General features: G+C 45.3%; 2 protein-coding genes and 1 non-coding gene across 6 annotated transcripts; all 3 read left to right on the top strand.

Moving 5' to 3' along the window:
- The first annotated feature begins 2,967 nt into the window (after positions 1–2,967).
- Positions 2,968–8,457, top strand: LOC136552777 (4-alpha-glucanotransferase DPE1, chloroplastic/amyloplastic-like). The gene is made up of 16 exons (XM_066544344.1): positions 2,968–3,432; positions 4,423–4,485; positions 4,590–4,678; positions 4,797–4,857; positions 5,180–5,258; positions 5,612–5,748; positions 5,838–5,996; positions 6,095–6,171; positions 6,263–6,402; positions 6,517–6,548; positions 6,642–6,716; positions 7,296–7,368; positions 7,455–7,543; positions 7,654–7,698; positions 7,780–7,932; positions 8,030–8,457. The coding sequence occupies exons 1-16, from the start codon at positions 3,037–3,039 to the stop codon at positions 8,132–8,134; spliced, it is 1,773 nt and encodes a 590-aa protein (XP_066400441.1). The 5' UTR covers positions 2,968–3,036; the 3' UTR covers positions 8,135–8,457.
- Positions 8,458–10,820: 2,363 nt separating this feature from the next.
- TRNAW-CCA (transfer RNA tryptophan (anticodon CCA)) lies at positions 10,821–10,892 on the top strand. The gene has a single exon. It is a non-coding gene; the product is annotated as a tRNA-Trp (tRNA).
- A 140-nt stretch (positions 10,893–11,032) lies between these two features.
- On the top strand, positions 11,033–24,047 carry LOC136550443 (developmentally-regulated G-protein 3-like). Of its 4 annotated transcripts, XM_066542018.1 has the most exons (11): positions 17,198–17,668; positions 17,750–17,907; positions 20,158–20,211; positions 20,948–21,121; positions 21,522–21,593; positions 21,671–21,730; positions 22,456–22,565; positions 22,922–23,221; positions 23,319–23,510; positions 23,633–23,684; positions 23,772–24,047. In XM_066542018.1, exons 2-11 carry the CDS (start codon positions 17,836–17,838, stop codon positions 23,820–23,822), a joined length of 1,137 nt encoding a protein of 378 aa, XP_066398115.1. In that variant the 5' UTR covers positions 17,198–17,668; positions 17,750–17,835; the 3' UTR covers positions 23,823–24,047. The 4 variants fall into 4 exon arrangements, with proteins under 4 accessions (XP_066398116.1, XP_066398113.1, XP_066398114.1 ...); XM_066542019.1 differs by lacking the exons at positions 17,198–17,668; positions 17,750–17,907 and adding an exon at positions 11,033–11,254; XM_066542016.1 differs by lacking the exons at positions 17,750–17,907; positions 20,158–20,211; positions 20,948–21,121; ... (5 more) ...; positions 23,633–23,684; positions 23,772–24,047 and adding exons at positions 11,121–11,254; positions 14,455–15,005; positions 15,106–16,332; positions 16,607–16,725 and having other exon boundaries at positions 16,809–17,666.
- The last annotated feature ends 821 nt before the right edge of the window (positions 24,048–24,868 follow it).

Raw genomic sequence — 24,868 nt, 5'->3', positions numbered from 1 at the left:
CAAACTTCGAGCACCTAGGCTCAGGAATAAAGTCACTGACCGACTCAAACTAGACGTAGGGCATGTTGTCTGAACCAGTATAAATCCTGTGTCATTGAGTGCTAGGCCACCTCCGATCACAGTGTATAGCAAAACTACAAATATTTATGTGTTGGTCACTTTCTGCACTGACACCTTGCTTACTATTGATAGATGTTTAATTGATGTTTATTTTCATTTCGCTATTTAATATTCCGCACTCTGACATTTGGTAATGTAATAATGTAATTTCTAAGAACTCTAGATGTATAAAATGGATTAAGTTTGTAACTCATTCTCATTATTGGATCCTTGGAAAAAAATGTGGATATTTTGGGCTGTCCCTTGGGGTGTGCCCGACGAATACTGCCCGCTGTAGCTTGCTTATGGGGTGCTTAGTGTCTGGTGGAAGACGAGCGCCTCCGTAACTGCATTATTTCGGGTGGTTCTGCCATAGTCTAGGGTTAGGGTTCATAGTGAACAGAGGAACAGGAAGATAGAGAGGAGCACGAATGGGGGATGGAATGAACGGGAGAGAGGGCTGTGGCAACTTATAACATGTAAGCAGGGACATCGGTGTCCATACGAAAGTCATGTATTGTCATGGACCTAATACTAGGGTACCCAATGAGGTGGAGCTAATAACCATCAAACGTTGATGCTTTCAAGCAGACAAGAACACAACTACACTTCTTGTCCATATGACCGGAGGTTGGCTCCGCCTCGCCTGGCACTTAAGGGTTGGCTCCGCCTCGCCCAACCCTCGAGGGCTGGACTCTGCCTCGCCCGATAGCTGAGGGCTGGCTTCGCCTCGCCCGACGATTGAGGGTTGGTTTCGCCTCGCCTGACCCCCGAGGGCTAGACTCCGCCTCGCCCGACCCCCGAGGGCTAGACTTCGCCTCGCCCAACGGCTGAGGGCTGGCTCCGCCTCGCCCGACGGCTGAGGGCTGGCCTCGTCTCGCCCGACGATCGGGGACAGGCCTCGCCTCGCCTGACCCTCGAGGGCTGGCTCTGCCTCACCCGACGACTGCACCCTGCTCCTTCGTAATGACGGGCATAGGGTAAGACAGGACATTCGAGTCAACCGTGGTACCGAGGACCATGCTCTGCACGCCTACAGGAAAGTACTATCAGGATACGACGGGATGGGCGCTTTAGGCCCTTCTAGGCATGGCAGAGCCCAAATAGTGTTGTAGGCGTCGACTTTTGTCTTACAGTGTTGTGGGCACCGCCATCAGCCCTCGGGCGCGGATTTTGACATAAGCATACGACAACTACTACAATCAAAGAGGGAACTCACATCATCAACAGTAATGGACGTATAGTCACTTCACCGTCTACTCCCCGTAGAGTCATGGCTTGGCACCCTGACACGCCGCGCCATCCGCCGGAGGAGGATGGGGCGTGACCACTCGCTGAAACGAAGCCAGAGCACAACCCTATTAGGGTTAGTGAACGCACTATCCCTGGTATGGTCTGCCATGTTAGCAGGGCAGGCTCAAGGGAAAAGGAAGACCCGGCACCTTCGAAGGACTGTCTCTACCTTTGATTTTTTCCTCTTTCTCTCATCTGTAACCCCTACACCCCCTTGGTCTATAAAAGGGAGGGCAGGACACCCCACTAAGGGGATGGATCGATTTCACACACAACACATCACATAAATAGCCAAGCAGCAACTGAGCTCTTGGTATCCTTTCGACCCTTCCATCAGAGACTTGGGACCTATCCATCTCTCGACCATTTGTACCCCCTACTATGAACCTTTTTCGATGCTAATAACACGAGCCGCAGCAAACTGGACGTAGGGATATTCTGCCCGAACCAGTATAAACCTTGTGTCCTTTAGTACACCATCCGGGCCTAACGCACAACAAATACAAATTTACTAGTTGGTGTTTATTCGAAACACCGACACGTATGCCTTCCTCGACCTGATAGTGGACCCAAGCTGTTCACATACGTAGTAAATGACAAGCACTAGCAACACCTATAATTATAATGACATGTTTCAGAATACCCGAATTGTAACGGCTTCCATAAAAAACCATTTCTTGCATTATGTATCCTAGAGGTCAGAACCGTACTAGCTGGGATCCATGTATCCTAGAGGACAGAAATTGATCATTATGCTGAATCTTCAGGACTGTTCTAAGAACATCATCCATATTGCCAAGATTTACCACCACATGAGGCTTGCAAGTCAATCCTTCTGTACGTGTCATCTGCATGGGGCCGGTTGTGACGTGTGGCAACACGTTAACACTCCAAGTGATAAACTCAAGAAGATCAAAAGATACTGCTTCTGTACTCCACCGCTCAAAGAACTATTTGGCTGAGCGCACACAGAGACATTCACTCGGCTTGGTCAGACTACTAGCTTAAAGAAGACTTATATCGTACATTGATTTGGATCAAAGAAGATGGAAAGGGACTATATTGGTCATATATATCAAATCAGATATGGTGTGCTCAAGCACATGTTGGAGAAACTCCTAGATGGAATTTTTCGTTGGGCAAGCAGTATAAAAGTAATATTTATGGAAGCTTGTTGATGGAGATCGGCTGTCTGAAAGTGGAATCGACTAGGGCCCAAAGTCTTGCTTGCTAAGCCGATGCAGCCTCGAAGAGCCGATTTCCATATTGCAATAGCCGATAAATTTCTTGACGAACGACATCAAGTTGCTTCATTAGCTTGATAAGGACTCTGGGCAGGTCTAGGATCAGATTAATGATTATTATAATTTTGGGTCCCTGTAGAAGAATAATAGAAGTGATGCTTAGAAGTTAGAACCCTACCGAGCCCGGCACCGTCCACGTGCAAGCTGGGCCACCGCTTCTCGTGATCCGACGACACCTCGGCTCACGGGACCCGTCCGCAGTTCCGCACTCCGCGCGCCTCGCCCGACATGCGGGGCTCACGTGTCATTCCCCACCGCCCATATCTCCCTCTCCGCCTCGGCCCCTTCCCGTCCCCGCTCCGCCCCGCCCCCGCGCGCCTGTCCCGTCCGTTGGTCGCAAATGGTTCTCGCGCGAGTCCTCACGCTCCCGCTGCCCGCCCCGTCGTCCGCGCCCCACCGCCGCTTCCTCCTCCCGCCTCAGGCGGCGCCTCCGCCGGTGCGTGTGCTCACCGTGCGGGCCGCGGCCTGCCGCGCAGCGAACGCCATGGCGGCCGTTGCTCTGGACCCGCCCCCGGTCGCTCCGGACCCCGCCGAGGTCGCGGCCGTGGGCGTCGGGGAGGAGCTGCAGGAGGGGTACGATCAGATGATGCCCACCGTGGAGCCATCTCGGCGGCGGCGCGCGGGGGTGCTCCTGCATCCGACGTCGTTGCGGGGCCCGCACGGCATCGGCGACCTCGGGGACGAGGCGCTTGCCTTCCTGCATTGGCTCCACGATGCCGGCTGCACGCTCTGGCAGGTGAGGTGACTTGCGCCTCGCACATTGCTCCCGCGGTTCACTGATTTTTTTCTCGCCAGTTATGCTGCGATTAGAGCGTTATTAAGCGAGCTTAACCGCGATTTTGCGGGGCTTAGGATCATGTGACCCCCTTCTGCGTTGCAGTTGCGGGCCACACCGGCGCCTGCAGAGGTGGGCTGTCTGATCATCCCCTTGACTGTGGGCTTGGGAACTAGACGAATATGGGCCCATGTTGTACATCAGTGTTGTTGTCCATTTTTTGCCTAGTCAGTAGTCACTGTGAAATTTGTAATTTTGTTCTGGGATGGTAGTGCAAGTTGGTTGAAAGGTAAGTCCGCATCTGTCAATATGTTAGGAAGGAAGCCTTTCATGTTCATTCGTACCAAGGATTGCAAAGAGTTAAATAGCCTGTTCGCTGGTTGGTTTTTGGGCTGATAAGTCCAGCTGGTGCTGGTTCGTTGCGAGAGAAAAACACTGTTGGCTGACTGATAAGCTCTGGCTGAAACCAATAAGCGAACAGGCTGAAAAAGTGATTGCTCCACGCCGCTATCGATTGTGCTACATAGAAAGAGGACTTTGAACAATACAACTTGCATTTCAAAACTAGTTTGGGAGGCCTTCGTGTGCATTTTGTCTATGTTTCTTTGTGGATTGTTTCTCTCAGGGACCTGGGGTTGTCTTGTAGCTTGTTGAGGCGTGTTTGCCATTGAGGCAAAACTTTATGTTCTGTTTTTTTTTGCCTTACTTCAATGCAAGCCACATTGTAATGATAAGTGGTCTATTTCGAGATCTTTTACTGCCAAGAGTGTTGATGGTGCACAGTTTAGGTCCATGTAGAAGAATAATAGAAATGATGCTTTAGGATATAGTTGAGTTGGACCATTGATATTTATTTAGTTGCTTCACCCCCACTGACAGTCCTAGTTATTATGCATGATGAACTGAGTCGAGTTTCTGGAAGTTAATTGTTTGTCCGGTCCATATTTGCAGGTTCTACCTCTTGTTCCTCCAGGTAGGACGGCTGGGGAGGATGGATCTCCTTATTCTGGACAGGTAATGCTGCATGCAAATCGAATTGACTTCCTTGGTTTTAGAGTTAATTTTGTGCGCAGTTAGGATTGGCTATTTATGAAACTTGGATTGGTTTGCATTTGCAGGATGCCAACTGTGGCAATACCCTTTTGCTATCTCTTGAGGAGCTTGTAAAAGATGGTCTATTGATGTCAGATGAACTTCCTGATCCTGTGTGAGTTTAAATTCCTTCTTGATCACTTTGATGTTCATTTATAAGTATGTTCCTTTCCTCCTTGGGTTGGTTGTGGATGGAGTTTAACTTTCAAACTTTTTTTTTTTATTAATGACAGGGATACAAAGTATGTTGAATTTGACACCGTTGCAAATCTGAAAGAACCGCTTATTGCAAAGGTTGGTCATTAATCTTTCCTTTTTTAAGCCTTTGCTTAAGTTGTTTTGTATGAGCTTAGTATTTCATAAGCGCTACGTTATGTGGAAGATATGCATGCTTCTAGTTACTTATGATTCACAACTATTCTTCATTCATGTAACCCAACACTTTGTGGCAATAAAGTTGAGGTATTCGTTTGTTTTGGCTAAAATTGGTACAAAACTGAGCATAGGTGCAGCTTATGTTGTAGTGAGATTATTAGTACAAAGTACTTAATGAAAATGAATCCTCTGCTTGATGATTGGCTTCATTAAAAATCATAGATAAATCTTTATCTTCTAGGCAGCAGAGAGGCTCCTACTAAGCCATGGAGAGCTCAGAACGCAATATGACTGCTTCAAGAAAAATCCAAATATATCAGGCAAGAATTTTTTATGCATAAACTTTCAAACCATGTTTGGCCTTTCATATTGTTCTCTTATTGTGAATAGCATATAAACGTAGTGTCAACATAAGGTAATTTTGAATGACAACATAAACCATTAAATTGGTTTCACAAAAATAAGGGTATATAAGAAAAATCGATGCTTTTATAACTACTAAATTGCATCTTGGAGAAAACTGCTGTACTGATATGTAGCTGGATATCAAAGAAGTACTAATTAATTATCAATTATGTAACAGCCTCGATGCATTCCTTTTCCTCTTAAAGGGGAAATAGCAAAGACCCAATTAATATACAGTATAGTGGCTTAGTGTCTCTTTTACCTACAGGTTGGCTTGAAGATGCAGCTCTTTTTGCTGCTATCGACAAAAGCATCGGTGCATTCTCTTGGTACGAGTGGCCTGAACCTCTGAAAAATCGCCATCTTGGAGCCTTGGAAGATATATATCAAAAACAGAAGGACTTTGTAAGCATTTGAAACTATAGTACTTGCTTAGTAATGACTTCTTTAAAGTAAAAGTGTCAGTAGATTTAGTAGCTTCATGTGCTATGCAGATAGAGACATTTATGGCTCAGCAGTTCTTATTTCAAAGGCAATGGCAGCGGATTCGTAAGTATGCACAAAAGCTGGGTATCAGCATCATGGGTGACATGCCTATATATGTTGGCTACCATAGTGCAGATGTTTGGGCGAACAGGAAATCATTTTTGCTGGTATACCTCAATTATTTCTCAAAGCAATCTTACTTTTATTATTTGAAAACTTGTAATAATTATGTTGTGGTTCTTTACTGTGCTCTCTGGTTGTAAAGGACAAGAATGGTTTCCCCACTTTCGTTAGTGGTGTTCCACCTGATGCATTTAGCGAAACGGGTCAACTATGGAACAGGTATCAATATTTTTGCCGACTACATATTCTGTGTATGTGTTATCCTGTACCACAGCCACAGGGCATCTCCTTATCGATTACAATTCTGCAGTCCGTTGTACGACTGGAAAGCTATGGAAGCAGATGGCTTTTCATGGTGGATAAAGAGGATTAAACGTGCCCTTGATTTGTATGATGAGTTCCGTATTGACCATTTCCGGGGGCTTGCGGGTTTTTGGGCAGTCCCTTCTGGTAAGCAGAATACATAGGGGCACTCCATCCCCGCATATATTTGTACTGTAAATGAATCTGCTTTATGTCAACATGGATTTCCTTTTGCTAACTTAGTATTTGTGCATAGTATAGATGCAAAAGTAGCACTGGTTGGAAGCTGGAGGGTGAGCATTGACTTGATGAACATGGTATTACATTTTTCTTTTTCAGCAAAATCTTCCATGCTAATATGTTTTTCCTGTTTTCTTTGGCAGTAGGCTGGACCAAGGAATAGCTTTTTTGACGCGCTCTTCAAAGCTGTTGGTAGAATAAATATAATAGCAGAAGACCTGGTATGCATCCGACCATCCAAGTCCTTTTATTTAATCTACTAGAGAGTAGAGACGAGTATCAGATGCTAGGTCTTTTGGTGGGCTTTTTCTCTTGGACACGCTGGAGAGCTGGTGTATCTTTGTATTAAGGGAAAAAAAGAGTATATCCGAGAAATAATATGGGTATAGAAAATAAAAGGAGACTTGAAAGGATGGAATATACCCAAAGATTTAGCCTTAGATGGGAGTGCTTGGAAAACAGCTATTCACGTGCCTGAACCTTGATGGCTTCTGCTAGGTTTCAACTCTAGCCTACCTCAACTTGTTTGGGACTGCTTTGTTGTTGTTGTTGATAGAAAATAAAAGGACTTTCTCATGATTTGTAACATCCTCAACTAAGTAAATCTGCAAAATTTTACACATTTTCCACTGAATAATGTTACTAACACAGATACATGGAATTAGCTGTGAAATGGTGAAGTGTGATTTGAACTGGGAGTTCCTAGCAAATATCTTGATGCTAAGTTAATTGAATTGCCATATAGAACATGAAATTCCTTTTTGCTGATGTCTATATTGTCGCATGATTGCTACTTGTAGGGGGTAATTACTGAAGATGTCGTTCAGCTAAGGAAATCCGTTGGGGCCCCTGGGATGGCAGTTCTCCAGTTTGGTAATATTGCTAGGGCAGCACTGAGAGTATACTTTTTTCCTTATAAAATGTTTGTTTCTCTAATACTATTTGTATATGTGGAACAGCTTTTGGAGGTGGTTCTGACAACCCTCACTTGCCACATAACCATGAAATGGATCAAGTTGTGTACACTGGAACACATGATAACGATACAGTTAGTTCCAACTTCTTTCTTGAACTGCTTTTCTTTTAAAAAGATTTGGAGGACTATTAATTAAGCAATTAGATGTGGAACCTTTACACAGTTAATGATTTCTTTATCAGGTTCTTGGCTGGTGGCAAAATTTACCAGAGGAAGAGAAGAACATTGTCAGTATCTCCAGTTTATCTTGAATTAGAATATTGACAGCACTGTTCTTCGTAATCTTATCTCACTCTAACTGATTTCAGGTGATCAAGTATCTTCCCGAAGCCGAGAATATTGACATATCATGGACAATGATTACGACAGCCCTCTCTTCTGTTGCGAGGACTTCCATGGTAACCATGCAGGACATTCTTGGCCTCGACAGTTCTGCTAGAATGAACACTCCAGCTACCCAGGTTGTCTGCTTGACTGTTTCTGACATTCTACTTGTATAAACCACATCTTCTGAAACAATAGTGTCGTGAAAGCTTATTATTGATACTTTCCTAACAGAAAGGAAATTGGAGGTGGAGGATACCAAGCTCAATTGGCTTCGACAGCCTCAGCCCTGAAGCAGCAAAGCTGAAGGAGCTGCTTGCGCTGTACAATCGGCAGTGAAGTCCGCTATTATCTTCGAAGTTCCTTTAATAAAATAGGCAACCAAATGTGAGCGGTTTGGCTGCCAAGTTCTATGGGACTATGGACTATGGTACTCGTCCCCGGGCAATCGTTTTGTGTTCTGGTTGGCTAGAAACTTGCGTGCTTGAATATGAAGGTCTTGCACTGCAGGTTGAGGCCTGACCGTGAAGTATTGTACGTGTATTCCCATTTTTTAACCATTTCCTTCTTGTGCGGGTCTATACAAGTTTTTCCCCACTTCTTCACAACGAGTCAACAAGCGTTACCAGTTTGGATTTGTTTCCTTCAGCTGACTTAGGCCTCGTTGGGATCCACCTAACTAACTATTACTAGCTGTGTTCAGATAAAAAAAACTATTACCAGCTGTCTTAGCTATGAAAAACTAGCTAACTGGCTAACAATTTGTTAACTAGATGGTAGAGGGTCCCAGTTAATTTTAGCAGTTAATTGTTAACTGCATAGAAGCCAAACAGGTCCTTAGATTTAGGGAATAAATAGTGCCCGGATGTCCGGTCCTAGGCCCGCGTCCGGATGCAGCTCCGTCGCACCGCCGGTCCCTCGCGTAACATGGAAGCCCGCCCACTTGCTGCGCTCGCAGGGGGTCTCGACCTCGTGGCGCCCACATCACCTCTATAGCCAGGTTCTGGATCTCCGTCACGCGGGGAGATGCCACAAGCTTTTGCTCGAGGACCTCCAGCGGGGTCAGCGGAGGCAACATGTTGTACGGGGACAGGCCAGCTTCTGCTTGACCTCCAGCGGAGGCAGCATGTCGTAAGGGACAGGTCGTGTGCGCCTGCGCGGACGCCTGCGCGTCCTCCGATGGAGCGCTGCAGTCAGCTTACAGTCGGCGCCGCCAGGGCTCCCCGCACTAGCTCTCTCTTCCTCGCTAAATAGCCCCACATTGAGATCAACTTTTGCAACACTCATATGAAATAATTGCAACATACGATTGAAATAGATGAAATATTTGTAACATACGCTTGCAACATAGTCATTGTAACATATGCAATATCCAAATAGAACACTTGCAACATACGCCTGAAACATACGAAACACATGGAACATGTTGTTACAACATATGTGTGAAACATATGCAAACATCTAGATCAAAACGCCTGCAACGTACGTCTGGAACAGATGAAACATTTTGAACAAACGCTTGCAACATGCCTCCGAAACACTTGCAACATACGCAAACATGTGCAACATCCCCAATCTACTATTTCAACATCCATAAGAAACAACTGCAACATACATTTGAAACGACCGAAACACCTAAAACATACATTTGCATCGTAAGAGAGGAAAAGCTTGGGCCGGTCGATTTCAACTGTCGGGGTTGGAGCCAGCGGCGAGCGATGGCGCACGAGCACCACCAGCACCAGCGGTGTGCGCGAGCACCACCACCACCCAGCGCCACCAGCACCAGCCTTGGCTCAGCCTAGTGAGCGGCGCATGCTACGAGAGGGAGCAGGAGGCACGGGGCTGAAGCCACGAGCGAGGTGCGGGTGGAGCGCGCGACAGGCGGGGGCGAGGAGCGAGCGAGTGGCGCGGTGTCAGGGCGCGATGGGGAGAAGGCCGAGCGAAGTGAGCCAGCGGTGTCCGGATGAGATAAGAGACAGAGGGAGTTAAAGTTGTGGTAACATGTCACGCCATGCGTCCGTCCGAAGCGAGTCGCTGACATCGGACATCCTGTTTGTAGCATTATCGTTAGATTTACTATTGTAGTGCAACTCAAAATATGTGCAGGATCTATCTTGTTGGGCGCCGCCAAGGCGCCAACTGGTACCCTCCATTGTCGCTGGTATGTACGGCGATGTAGTCGTCCTCACCACACGAACAGGGATGGCGTGGTCCACAACCGCGCGCGCCCGTGGTCTCGGGCAGCAGCATCGTCTCGGATCAGTCTCTCAAACTCCTACATTTGTCTACGCGTTCATGCTGTCGACCTCCCAGGACAAGGAGATGACCCCATCCCCAATGCGCGATAACCGACGGCAGCGACGCCGTCAGGATCATGTTCCCACAGTCCAACGACCGGATCTTCTCGTCATCTCGTGGTACGTGGACGGCCGTGGAGCGAGGTATCGGTGACGAAAACAGAGCACCTCCACCCCTAGTCCAGAACGCGTTCAGGTGGGCACGTGGCACGCGTGCTCGCCGGCAGCGTTCGACGAGCAGTGGGTCTCTCCAGTCGCCACACCCACACGGGGCTCCACGGCAACGCCGACGCCTGCGCCAAACGCTGGCCAAGCACCGGTCTCCAAGCCAGCCTTGTACTGACATGTACTATGAGTGATTTTAATTTGACATCAAGACACCAAGAGGCCAAGAAGTAGGCCTTACCAAGAAGCAAGAGTGCGACTGAGGAGGTGAGTCGAGCCCAGTTGATTCCTTTTCTTATCCCCTCATCAGTCTCTGGTCTTCAGACTGAATGCACACCGATTCAGTTTCATTAGACTTGTCTTCACGCCGTTGGCCGCCGCCTGTCGTGGCCGACTTCGGCTCCCGTAGTCCCGAGACAGCGAGATCCGAGACACGACATCACACAGCACTGGCACTTCGTGCCACCTGCCTTCTCGTCCCCAGTTGAACCACGGCACAGCGCTCACTATGGCCTTATAGTACGTTATTATAAATAATAGAATGAACGCTGTCACCATCCGGATCCGTGGCGCAATGGTAGCGCGTCTGACTCCAGATCAGAAGGTTGCGTGTTCGATTCACGTCGGGTTCAAACCCCCGATCAAACCGGATTCTCTTTTTTCTTTTTGCCTTGTTTTTTTCTCCTTTTTTTTGTTTTGTTTTGTTTTGTTTCGTTTCCCTTTTCTTCCACAAAATTGAAGCATTTACGGCCCAGCCTACTGGCCCATAAGCCTGCCTGCCTTACCTGTGTCGGGAAGGCAAACCCTCACCACGCTTCTCGAACCTTCTCCTCTCTCCACCCTCAACCTCACTCCCTCCCCTTCGCATCCGCACGAACGAAGCCGCGCGAGCGAGGAGCAGACGCGCCTTCCCGACCTCGAAGCGTCTCCTCTCCCTCTTCGAGCGGCAGCCATGGCGACCGTCATGCAGAAGATCAAGGACATCGAGGACGAGGTAACCCAACCCCGGCTAGTGCATCGCGAGTTTGCGCGCTAGGTTCCCATCCAGCCGTCCCGACGTTTCGGTAGATTTGTGCTCCCAGCTGTTACGAACTGTTGGGTTGTAGTTTAGTGGGAGCTTCGAATTGAAATGGTTTTTGATGCTGAGTCGCTTAGATTTTCATAGCTTGGGAGTTGGGATGCCGGAAATACTACGGGGTTTTAACCTCTTCAGTTCTGGTTTCGAATTGTTAGTTTTGCCGCGTGCCTGTATGTGTTTTGATGTCGTGGGAGATGCTGTGTTAATGCGGCTGAGATTGGGATTGTCTTAGCTGTTATTATTTGAGAGATGGGATGCTAACCCTAGGTCCTGTACTTGTTGTGTTGGATGGTAAAGTGTCTAGTGAGGTTTGTGTGACCATTTAGTCTGTATGGGGTTTTCCTGCTTTCTTAAGAGGTTTAAATGCTTCCAGCCCTGTGGAAGAAACTGTACTATTTGGATCAGACGGATTGTTTTGTCAGTTGATGAGTTTATCACATCAATATGTCTGGGATCCTGAATTGACTATGTGTACTGTGTGGTGCGGACTTGGTGGGCTTCAATGCTAATCTACAATACTATATGCTCTGTGCCTCTGGTCACATTGTTGGATTCGCTTGCATTTCCTTAAGAAAGGGAATACCCATTGTTGACAATGTTGGATCTGGGGAAGGGAATTTCTAGACAGCCTTACCCCTGCAGAATTCTGCTCGTAGGCTGATTTGAACCCAGGATCTCTACGTCACAAGTGGAATCTCCAGGCCCATTCTTCCATAGCTGTAGGTTTTAAGTCAGTGCTAACATGTAAACTGCTTCTGATTGTGTTCCATGGTGATGAATTGATGGTATTACAGTTTTTGAGTAATATGTAGACTGTGAAATGAGCAAGGGCCGGGTCGTCACCCCCGTGACACGCCGTGTCGCGATCTGGACACAGTGTCAAGTGAGCAAGGATCATGTCGTCGCATCCTTAGTGGCGCGCCACATCGGTGCCCGGGTGTGGTGCAAAATGAGCAAGGGTCTTCACACCTACCTCGGCGGGTGCGAAGGGTAAGGAAGCTAGTCGAGCTAACTAGAATCTGTTTAGGTAGCTTGAATGTAGGGTCCCTTACATGTAAGTTAAGAGAGTTAGTGGACACAACGGTTAGGAGGCGTGTAAATATCTTATGCGTTCAAGAGACTAAATGGAAGGGGCAGAAGGCGAAGAAGGTGGACAATACCGGCTTCAAGCTCTGGTACACAGGGACTACTTCAAATAAAAATGGAGTAGGAGTTTTGATTGATAAGAGCCTCAAGGATGGTGTGGTGGAGGTGAGAAGGCAAGGGGATAGGATCATCTTAGTTAAACTTGTCATTAGTGATATGGTCTTAAACGTAATTAGTGCGTATGCCCCCATGTAGGCCATGATGAGAGTTCTAAGCGGCTTTTCTGGGAAGACTTAGATCGCTTGGTTAGAGCTGTCCCTAGTAGCGAGAAGCTCTTTATAGGAGGTGATCTTAATGGCCATGTAGGTACATCAAGTGCAGGTTTCGAGGCGGTTCATGGGGGTTTCGGATATGGTAGTAGGAACCAGGAGAGAGAGGAAGTCTTAGACTTCGCCATAGCTTTTGATCTGATGATAGCTAACACTTTCTTCCGTAAGAAACAGTCCCACTTAGTGACCTTTAGTAGTGGCCAGTACTCTAGTCAAATCGACTTTGTCCTTACAAGAAGGAGGGATAAACGAACATACGTGGATTGTAAGGTGATACCTGGAGAATGTGTGGTCGCTCAACTCAAACTGGTGGTGCCTGACTTCCGCTTTCTGGTGCAAGCTTGTGGGAACAAACAAGCTAGGGTTGCTAGAATGAAGTGGTGGAAATTAGAAGGGGAGGCATCAAAGGTCTTTAAGGAAAAGGTCATTGAAGAGGGCCCTTGGAATGATGAAGGCGATGCAAACAGCATGTGGGAGAAGATGGCAACATGCGTTCGGAAGGTTGCTTCAGAGGTGCTTAGAGTGACCAAAGGGAGCGGATGCGACTCGAAAGACACTTGGTGGTGGAATGAAGATGTGCAAAAGGCTATTAAGGAAAAGGAGTGCTATAAGCGCTTGTATCATGACAGGCAATGAAAAACAAGGCGAGGTTCCGCGCTCGCCTAGGCGCGCCCAGGCGCAAGGCGGAGCCTTCCCGCGGGGCCTAGGGGGTGAGGCGCACCTCTAGGCGCTGGGCGCGCCTCCGCGGAGTTCCGCGGCGCCTCCGCGGCGCCTGGGCGTCGAGTAGGCGGAGGAGGCGGCGCCTAGGCGGCGGGAGCACGAGCGCGTTTTGGCGGGCAGGAGCAGGCGGGAGCGCGCGCGAGAAGCCGGGTGCGCGGGAAAGGAAGCGCCCGCGCTGGAAGAAAAGAGCGCGGGTTGTAGAGAGGATTAGAGAGAGAGAGTGAGAGAGTCAAAGACCCGAGCTCGCCGCCGCCCCTGGAGCTCCCGTGCTGCCCCTCCTCGCCGTCCGCCGGATCCGCCCCGTCCGCCGGATCCGACCCGTGCGCCCCGTCCGCAGGCCCGCCGCCCCTGGAGCTCCCGTGCGGCCCCTCCTCGCCGTCCGCCGGATCCGCCCCGTCCGCCCCGTCCGCCCCGTCCGCCGGATCCGCCCCGTGCGCCCCGTCCGCAGGCCCGCCGCCGCCCCTGGAGCTCCCGTGCGGCCCCTCCTCGCCGGGCCGCCACCGGTGGTGACCTTCTCGCTACCCCTGGCCCAGGCGCTCGGGAACCCCAAGGCAAGGTGAGGACGTGAGGTCTGCCCGCCCCCTGCTCCTCTCTCCTCTGCTCTCGGCTGTGCTGTGCTCGTAGTTAGTTAACTGGGTTGCAGCCCTGTTGGGCGTCCGCTCAAGGCTCTACCAACTGAGCTGAGCAGCCTGAGCTATTGCTTCAACACAGCCCAGTCATTCTTAGTTAACTAGGTTGCTATTAGCTGAACTTGTGTGCTACCATGACCTGGTTATCAATCTTAGGAGTACAAGTTATCTTCTAAACTGCTGGATTAGAGCATCTTCTAAACATGAGGAGCATCTTCTAAATTAGTCCTGCTGGATTAGTTTTCATAAGGGGAATGAAATACTCAGTGGCTTTTTATCAGTGGCTTTTTATCTAAATTTATAAGTAGTGCTGCAGGACTAATTTCACATGCCTCTACTGCTCTTCATGTAGAATGTCGGTCCAACAATGTGCTCCTCAAACTGAAACTGGTGTTACATCTCGGGAGGAGGTGAATGTCCTGAAAAGGAATTCAGATGATGTTGGATGGGAGTATGGGTTTCTAGTGGATGCAAACAACAAGGACAAGGTGGAGTGCAAATTCTGTGGTCATCGGAGCCAAGGAGGGGTCCATCGGTTGAAGGAACATGTGGCCAATGTTGGAACAAATGCGAAGAAATGCAAGAAGAGCACACAGGAGGCTAAAGACAAGTGCAAGAAATCACTAGAAGATTCAAAAAGGAAGAGGAAGGAGCAGGCTGTTCGTGAACTAGAGCTTAGAGAAGACGTGAATGTTTCTCGGGTTGGAACTGAGGATGATGAAGTGACTTGTGTTGGAAGTTCAGAGCCTCACAAATTAGGACCCATTGATAAGTGGACACGTGCTATTGATCCTAAAGCAACAAAATCTGAGTCTTTGAAGCAACAGAAGCTGAACAAGGAACTTTGGAAACAAAGAACACATGAGGTGCATAAATATATTGCAAGATGGGCATATACACATGGTAATTTAATATTATGTATTTCTGTTTTACATTTCAAATTTGAACACATGCCTGAACTACACACTAATTAGTTAATTACACTTTTTTGTATCATATGTAGCCATATCATTCAATGCTTGTGACAATGATGAGTTCAAGCAAATGTGTGAAGCAATTGGACAGTTTGGTTCTGGACTTGAACCTCCATCTCTGCGTGATCTGCGAGAGAGTTTGCTAGATGAAGAATATGCAAGAACCAAGAGTTTGCTACAAGAACGTGAGGCTGAGAAGGTGAAGAATGGGTGCTCTGTTATGACTGATGCTTGGTCAGATAGGAAGAGGAGAAGTATAATGAACCTGTGCACTAACTGTGCTGATGGATCTAGTTTTGTCAGCTCACAAGAGATGTCAGATGTGTCACACACAAGTGAAGTCATATTTGAACTAGTGGACAAAGCAATTGAAGACATTGGTCCGGATGATGTGGTGCAAGTAGTGACAGACAATGCTTCTAACAATATGGGAGCAAAGAAGCTAATGCTTGAGAAGAGACCAAACATCTTTTGGACCTCTTGTGCAACTCACACAATCAATTTAATGCTCCAAGGAGTTGGCAACATGCCACGGTTCAAGAAGGTGATTGACCAAGCAAAGGCATTAACCATATTTGTCTATGGGCACACAAGAACATTGGAGTGCTTGAGATACTTCACAGAGGGGAGAGAGATAATAAGGCCAGGAGTGACTAGGTTTGCTTCAGCTTTTCTCACTTTGAACAGCATACTAGAGAAGAAGGACCAACTAAGAAAGATGGTGGTTCATAATAGGTGGGACACATTGAAGGATGTGAAGTCAAAAAAGGGAAAAGATGCAACAGCAACAATATTGAGTCCAACCTTTTGGAAGGATGTGAAGCTGTGTTTGAGTGTTTTTGAGCCATTGGTCAAAGTTCTTCGTTTGGTTGATGGGGATGTGAAGCCATCAATGGGTTTCATATATGGAGAACTACTGAAGGCAAAGAGAGAGATCAAGGAAGCCTATGGCAATGTTCAGTCCCGCTACAACGAAGTTATTGCTATTATTGACAAGAAGATGAAAGGAAGACTTGATTCTCCATTGCATTTGACTGCCTATCTGCTGAATCCATACTACAGCTATGGCAACCCATCAATCTTTGATGATGCCACAATAACAGTAGGTTTTATGAGCTGTGTAGAGACTTTTTATCATCATGATGAGGACAAGCAAGATCAGGCTGTCAACACTGAACTAGACAAGTTTCGTAATAGAGAAGGACCATTTAACAAGAAGCTTGCAAAGACTTGTGAAAAATTTGAGTACAACCCAGGTAACTCATATCTGTTAACTATTTAAGTGGCCGATGAAAAAGTAACTCACTATGCTAGCTTCTAAATACATGAGTTGCATAATCTGTAAGCACACTCATGGTCTAAGTAACTTCATAGAGTAGTAACAGTACAGTGCTATTGATGAGTACATTGATGGCTGTTATCCAGTAGTAACTGCATAATCTTGTTATCCAGTGCTAACTGCATAATCTTGTTATCCAGTGCTATTGCATTTTGCATGGCTGTTATATAGTTTCTGCTCATTTATTTCAGCATCTTGGTGGCGGCTGTATGGAACTGAAACGCCCGCTTTACAGAAGTTGGCAACAAGGATCCTATCTCTGACATCAAGCTCTTCTGGTTGTGAAAGAAATTGGAGTACATTTGAAATGGTTAGTCCCTATCTACTGTCCAGATTTCAGCAGTAAACTTACAGGAATGAAAATATTTATATGCTCTCATGTTTAATTTGTAGATACACACTAAGAAGAGAAATAGGCTTACTACAACCCGACTCAACAAATTGGTCTTTATTCAATTCAATTCCAAGTTGCTTAATAAGAAAGAAAGGATAGCGTCAAAGAAAACTACTGATGTTCTCTTGTCTAGTGAGACAACCGAAGCTCAAGGTTTTTTGTATGAGGATGGAGATGATTGTGCAATAGTTGTCTATAGAGATGAGGAAGATGAGGAGATGGAAGGTACAGGGATAACTTGGTCTGTTATTGGAGAAGCAGTAGGAGCAGACCAACAACTTGAGCTGCGTAGAAGTGCAAGAGTGAGGCAGCTTTATGAAGGAGAAGAATTTGACTCCGAAGAAGAAGAGTTTGATGAAGATGAGGATGAATATATGGAACCCTATTGAAGAAGATATGGCAGTGGGGCTTTATCATGTCATATTTATCTTTTAATTGTATCTTTAACTTATGAACTTGGAACTCCTGCAGTAGTGCAGTCTGTGTGCCTGTGTTCTGTATTTTAAGAACTGAATTATGTGTTGTTCTGTACCATTTAATTTTCTTTGCTGCTACTGTTATCCCTACATGTTTGTGGTTTCAAATGGCTATCATTTGCTGCTGATAATGTCCGATGGATAGGAAAGGGCTAAGATCATTGAGATAAGTACCTAACCTGCTCTTTCCTATTTCATATGGTCTGCTGTCCATTTATATTTAACTACTGATATGGTCTGTTCTCCACTTGTATTGCTGCAGCCTGCAGGACATCACATTGGTCTGTTCTCCACTTGTATATAGCATGTTACATACTTCAGTTGGTTTATCTTCTACTGTTGTCATTGGTGAAAGTGATCCATATGTTCACATAAGTGGGCGGGTAAGTACTTCCAACTGAATCAATCTGTTGCAAGACATAGCTGCTTCTGCTTGAAATCTGATGGTCCCATCTTCTTACCAGGAAATAAGCCACCTTCATACTGTTACAATCCTAATGACAGCAGTAATGATCATTGCTTTCCCGTGCTGACCATTCAAGCAATTTCAATGCAGCATGATATACCATTTCTCAGTATCAACTATGAACTAAGCATGAACATCGCTTTTCTATCAACTAAGGTATGTCTATTGGACCTTCTCTCTTTTTATAAAATTCACTCAGCTACTATATTTATATAATTTATTTAGCTATATATGCTGAGATACAAAAAATGTCAAAACGCCTAGAAAACGCCTAGGCCTGCCTAGGCGCGCCTAGGCGCTAGGCGATGGGTCACCGCCTAGAAACCGCCTAGCGCCTAAAAAAACATTGATGACAGGTCTGCAAACAACATAGAGAAGTACAAGGTGGCAAAGAAGACTGCAAAACGAGCGGTGAGTGAGGCAAAGGGCGGGCCTATGAGGACCTTTACCGACGTTTGAGTACGAAGGAAGGAGAAAATTACATTTATAGGATGGCTAGGGCTCACGATAGGAAGACAAGGGACTTTAACCAAGTCAAGTGCATAAAAGATGAGAGGGAGCAGCTCTTGGTGAAGGTGGATGAGATCAGACATAGATGGCAAGAGTATTTTGATAAATGGTTCAATGGTGAGAACGAGAACACCACCGTTGAACTGGACGACTCGTTTGATGACACTAACAGGCGCTTTGTGCGGATGATTCAAGAATCGGAGGTCAGAGAAGCCTTGAAAAGGATGAAAGGGGGCAAAGCGATAGGCCCTAATGGTATCCCAATCAAGGTGTGGAGATATCTCGGGGATATAGCTATAGTATGGCTAACCAAGATGTTCAACAATATCTTTCGATCAAACAAGATACCTGAGGAGTGGAGAAGAAGCATATTGGTACCAATCTACAAGAACAAGGGAGATATCCAAAGTTGTACTAAGTATCGGGGAATTAAGTTGATAAGCCACACTATGAAGTTATGGGATAGAGTCATCGAGCAGCGCCTGCGAGGAACGACGCAGATATCAACAAACCAATTTGGTTTCATGCTCGAAAGGTCAACCACACAAGCAATCTTCTTAATAAGACAGATTATGGAGCGGTTTAGAGAGCAGAAGAAGGACCTCCACTTGGTTTTCATTGACTTAGAGAAGGCTTATGACAAGATATCAAGAAATGTTATGTGGTGGTCTTTGGACAAACATAAAGTCCCATCAAAGTACGTGACCCTCATCAAGGACATGTACAACAATGTTGTGACTAGTGTTCGAACAAACGATGGTAACACAGATTACTTCTCGATTAAAATTGGACTTCATCAAGGGTCAATCTTAAGCCCGTATCTCTTTGCCTTGGTAATGGATGAGGTTACCGGGAATATACAAGGGGATATCCCTTGGTGTATGTTGATCGCTGATGATGTAGTGTTAGTGGATGAAAGTCAGGTGGGAGTAAATAGGAAACTAGAGTTATGATGGCAGACCCTTGAGTCTAAAGGTTTTAGATTGAGCAGAACTAAAACCGAATATATGAGATACGACTTTGGCGGAGTTGTACAGGAGGAGGGAGATGTGAGTTTGGAAGGTCAAGTAGTGCCTAAGAGGGATACCTTTCGGTATCTGGGATCGATGCTACAGAGGGATGGAGATATTGATGCGGACGTTAGCCATAGAATCAAAGCAGGGTGGATCAAGTGGCAACAAGCTTCTGGCATTCTCTGTGACAAGAGGGTATCACAAAAGCTAAAAGGCAAGTTCTACAGAACGGTGATTAGATCGGCTATGTTGTATGGAGCATAATGTTGGCCTATAAAGATTCGACATGTTCAACAACTGAGTGTTGCAGAAATGCGTATGTTGCGATGGATTTACGGTCACACAAAAATGGACCGAGTTCAGAACGATGATATGCGTGATCGCCTAGAGGTAGCACCAATTGAAGAAAAGCTTGTCCAACATCGGTTGAGCTGGTTTGGCCATGTCCAAAGGAGACCTCCAGAGGCACCAGTGCATCGTGGAGTCCTAAGCCAAGCTAATAATATGAGGAGAGGTAGAGGAAGACCGAAATTGACATGGGGGAAGGGAATAAAAAGAGATTTGAAAGCTTGGGATATACCTAGAGATCTATGTTTGAATAGGAGTACTTAGAAAGCAGCTATTGAAGTGCCTGAACCGTGACTTGGGGCTCTTGGTGGGTTTCAACTCTAGCCTACCCAACTTGCTTGGGAGGCTATGTTGTTGTTGTTGTTGTTGTTGTTGTTGACTTGTTGTAGACTTTGAAACTGGAAATTTGTTCCCATTTATCTTCTGAGCTTCTATTGCTGCAAAAGTACTGGAAAACTTAAGGAGCGGATGGCATGAATATTTGATCAGTTTCTTACCCCTGTGTTGATGTTGCCTGCTTTTCTTGACTATGCAGATGGCAAGGACACAGAAGAATAAAGCCACTGCTCACCATCTCGGTCTTCTGAAGGTAACTTGAATCAATACTCTTATCTTTATCCAGAACACTTGGTTGATTTCTGTCATCCAGAGTCTTAAGATTCCCACTCCATACGAGTTCATTAGGACATTTGCGTCTGTTTGCTAATGCGGTGCATATAGTTTTTTTTTTTCCTTTGGTCCAGAGGCAATTGGCAATCTGTAACTTTAAAAGCTTTAGACTCTCTTGCTCCTCTTAATTGAAAGGCAGGGCTCCTGCTATGTTTCATTATGAATCCATTAACGCCATATGTTGCCAGTCTATACGATTTTTTAGATATTGATGGCCAAAGTTAAAAGATGTTTGAGGGCAAACCTAAATGGACTTATATTTGCGGTTGGAGGTTGTAACTCCTAAGAAAGTTTGGACAGTTAAGCTATTTTCTACAATTGAATTATCAAGGCTGCGAAGGGCGGGCCTGGTGCAAGCGGTAGAGTCTTACCGCCTGTGACCGAAAGGTCCCGGGTTCGAGTCGCGGTCTCCTCGCATTGCACAGGCGAGGGTAAGGCTTGCCACTGACACCCTTCCCCAGACCCCGCACAGAGCGGGAGCTCTCTGCACTGGGTACGCCCTTTTTAAGGCTGCCATGTTTTGCTATTAAGTAGTTTCCATATTAAGCTTCATGTTGATATTTGATATTTATTATGAGACTGTACTTTGTTGAGCTGATACTCTTTCTATTGTATGTCGACTGAGATTATGTCTTCTTAATTGTTCGTTTGGTTAGGCTAAACTTGCAAAATTGCGGCGGGAGTTGCTCACTCCGACATCCAAAGGTGGTGGTGGTGCAGGTGATGGATTTGATGTGACGAAGAGTGGAGATGCGCGTGTTGGTTTAGTTGGCTTTCCTTCGGTCGGGAAATCAACATTATTGAACAAGCTGACAGGGACATTTTCAGAGGTTTGCCGCATCAATGCTCTTTGTTTAAATTTAGTAATTAATAAAGGTTTGTCCAGATTTAGCTGCTCATCATCTATATTGTATTAGGGAAAACCTCATGTTCGTACCTTGCACAATGTTTTTAAGATATACGCTGTCTAATTCTATGGTATGCTCCGAAGGACTACACATACATATTAGCTTGAGTAGCAGCCTAGTTAGATTTTGGTTTCAGTGATGCATGCATGTTCTGAATTCAGTCTTTTATGCCTGTCCTTGAAATGGAATTATTAGAAAGAAGGCTTTTCAGATTGATCGCTCTTTGGACCTTCATACAGCTGAATATTTTCCTACGCTATTACTTTGATTTCTGTATATTAAATTACTAATGCGCTGTTTTTGTTCCTTTTCTGTTTCAAAGGTTGCTGCCTATGAGTTTACGACTTTAACATGTATTCCTGGAGTTATCATGTATAAGGGTGCTAAAATCCAGGTAACCATTTGCATTCAGAAAGCTACAAGTTTTTCTGAGCATGTTTCATCTTGAGTAATATCTGGCTTTCATTTCAGCTTCTAGATCTCCCAGGGATCATTGAAGGTGCTAAAGATGGAAAGGGCAGAGGAAGACAGGTCATTTCAACATCTACAAGTTTCCTGACACTAATTTCTTCCTTGAAATCGACATGATTTCAACAAAAAACTTTTCTTTTTGCATTGCTGGTAAAATTGCCTTACTTATATGGGCATAACTGGGTCATTGCATAGTATTCTATGAACAGTGTCCATCCACATATTCTGGAACTCTTCTGAGCTCTCATCTATTGTAAAATCATCCATAACTACAATTTTTACACAAACCTGCACCAGTACTTCTTACTTCAAAATTGTCTACTTTATAAAAAATTTCCACTTTGTAGCTAAGAGTGCACAGCTTTACTAAATATGTAGGGGAACCTGGGCAACTAACTAGCTATGTTCCTCAAAGTGCTGGAGGCTCAAATGAGTTCTTACTTCTTTAGCCTTGAATATTAATTTGTACAATTTAAGCAATTTTTTCTTGTATCATAGATGAGAAATTAAGCTAATTTGTTGATTGTTAAGGCTACATCATCTGGTCTTATTTACCCTTTTATGCATACTACACTGATATGCTTCACTAAGAAACAGTTCTATTCTATGATCCGAACTTGCTTTAGGCTTTTAGCTGTCTTCACACTTCACACCCAGTAGTTGTTCTCCAAATCAAATAGCTGCTCGTAACACTTCAGTCTTGGATTTCTTGTGTTATTCCCTGTTCTTTGTGTTCAGGACCATTTCCTCTTGGCTTGAAAGTTACTATTTTTGTGGCTTAACAGGTTATCAGCACAGCTAGGACATGCAATGTTATTTTGATTGTTCTTGATGCTATAAAACCAATAACTCACAAGCGTCTTATCGAGAAGGAGCTTGAAGGATTTGGCATTAGGTAAGTCTTGTTTACATCCATACTTTTGCAGGCACTAGTGTATGAAACTTGTACACAGCTTGGCCATCAGTCCTCTTGTGATCTTTTCTTTGCTCCCAATCTGGAAGACATCATTTAGCTATTATCAGTTACCTACATGGCTTGATCCATTTCCTAGATGCTGCACTCATTTATTTATACTAAATCATGCTGAATTCTATCCTCTATGTTATCATGCTCTTTTTAATACAATGTTCTATTTTCTCTTGCGGCTTGTGTCTTCTTTGTTTCCTTAAAACTAGTTCCATTCGTTTTGTGAGTTTTTGCTTCTTATTTTAAAATGTTTTTAAGATCTTTGCTCCTTTTGTTCTTGGTAGGTTGAACAAGACACCACCCAATTTGACTTTCAGACGAAAGGACAAGGGCGGAATCAACTTCACATCAACAGTTACGAACACACATTTGGACCTTGATACAGTAAAAGCAATCTGTAGCGAGTACAGGATACATAATGCTGATGTCTCCCTGAGATTTGATGCTACAGCAGATGATCTCATAGATGTTATTGAAGGAAGCAGGATTTACACTCCTTGCATATATGTTGTCAACAAGATTGATCAGATAACACTTGAAGAGCTGGAAATCTTGGACAAACTTCCCCATTACTGCCCAGTTAGGTGAGCATGTACTGTAGTATCCTGCTGTATTTCTCTCTCTTGATTTCCCTCTAATAGCTAAAGCACTTTATTTTCTTTATAAAAAATAATATTGCAGTGCTCATCTTGAATGGAATCTTGATGGACTTCTGGAGAAGGTATGGGAATACTTGGATTTGGTTAGGATATACACAAAACCTAAAGGGCTGAACCCAGATTATGAGGATCCTGTTATCGTATCATCTAAGAAGAAAACCGTGGAAGATTTCTGCAACAGAATCCACAAGGACATGGTCAAACAGTTTAAATAGTGAGTGCCAGATAATTATCTTGTTATCGTATCACTGGCATGGAATCTTTGATTGGCTATTTATCAGATAACTTTTTTACTCTTTTTTCGGCCCTCGTTGCTAACTGTTACCAAAATTCCAGCGCTCTGGTATGGGGTTCCAGCGTCAAGCATAAGCCTCAGAGAGTTGGCAAGGTGTGCATTAGACCAGCATGATGTTGCATTGTCACACTCACACCGGGTGTTAGGTTCCTTCCACTGATTCATTGTCCATCTGTGCAGGAGCATGAGCTTGAGGATGAGGACGTTGTTCAGATCATTAAGAAAATATAGGCATATCATATGGTGGAACAAAACCTGTTTTTCTGCAAAACTGGAAGGAGCAATGAGGATTTTGAGTAGCCTCGTCAGAAGAGCTTGAACTCGGCCTTTGCTTGTTGGTGATGCTCATATGTAATGTTCCCTGCTCACAGAAAAAATTGCTTTGATCCAAAGACAATGTTAGTTGACATTTCCTTATACAACAAGTCATGTAGCTGTGATATTCTTCTCTCTTAACTTGGTGCCATGTGGACTGGAGTCACCAATGTACCAAGTGTCTGCCCCAACCGTTGAACACATGGAGAGATGTTCTCTATATCTTTAGAGGATGATGATAAGATGATTCGGTGATTCCTGTATTGCAAGTGTTCTGCCTTAGTTGGCTGCTCGTTTCTAGTGATGGGGACATAACACGGCTATTATTATAGATTGCTAATCATCATTGGTGGCGATCAACGTGAGGACAACTTGGCCATGATTGTCTCAACAATATTGGATTTGGTCATAATTGCAGCTTATATCGAGCTGTTCTTTGCTTATTGGTGGCTATCGTTGCAGTGCTAGTAAAAAAGAAATGTTAACTCATTTGACCCTGATCATGTCCTGTTCGATGGAGAATCGGAGAGGAAGAGGATGCTTAATGCGTTGCGACTTGCGAGCATGCAACAAAATAGATGCTTGTACGGAGGCCTTGGCATGTGACGGTGGCGGTTGGTTTAGCTCTCGAGCTGCGTGGGCGTCGGGTAGGTTGCGAAACGAGCTGTTGGAGCATGTTCCCCATGAATGATTGGGTTCTGCGTGCCGGGCGACCCTGGGTGTAGTCGTGTACCGTGTGCGTAGATCTCAGTTTGGTTGCTAGGGTAGCGAAGCATCATGTGGTACTCCAGCAGTCCAGCTCCTACGGTCCTACCTGAACCAATTGGGCAAATATCGCTAACCTGAACCATAGGCCCTGTTCGTCTCGCAGAATTTTGGCTGAAACTGGCTAAAAAACACTATTATGGCTGAATTGTTGTGAGAGAAAAATACTGTTCCAGCTAAAAAAAAACCGAACAAAC

This window comes from Miscanthus floridulus, chromosome 4 (genome assembly GCF_019320115.1).
Source record: "Miscanthus floridulus cultivar M001 chromosome 4, ASM1932011v1, whole genome shotgun sequence".
NCBI classification, from domain to species: Eukaryota; Viridiplantae; Streptophyta; class Magnoliopsida; order Poales; family Poaceae; genus Miscanthus; species Miscanthus floridulus.
The sequence above is the reverse complement of the archived record's forward strand: the minus strand, read 5'-3'. Positions and strand labels throughout refer to the sequence as shown.

Bases quoted from the DNA above. Each gene is read 5' to 3' on its own strand.
- LOC136552777 (XM_066544344.1), top strand. From the start codon at position 3,037: ATGGTTCTCGCGCGAGTCCTCACGCTCCCGCTGCCCGCCCCGTCGTCC. The intron at 3,433-4,422 runs GTGAGGTGACTT...CCATATTTGCAG, and splicing joins CCGGCTGCACGCTCTGGCAG to GTTCTACCTCTTGTTCCTCC. The intron at 6,549-6,641 runs GTGAGCATTGAC...CTTTGGCAGTAG, and splicing joins CACTGGTTGGAAGCTGGAGG to GCTGGACCAAGGAATAGCTT.
- LOC136550443 (XM_066542016.1), top strand. From the start codon at position 14,456: ATGTCGGTCCAACAATGTGCTCCTCAAACTGAAACTGGTGTTACATCT. The intron at 15,006-15,105 runs GTAATTTAATAT...TATCATATGTAG, and splicing joins AAGATGGGCATATACACATG to CCATATCATTCAATGCTTGT. The intron at 16,333-16,606 runs GTAACTCATATC...CATTTATTTCAG, and splicing joins AAAATTTGAGTACAACCCAG to CATCTTGGTGGCGGCTGTAT.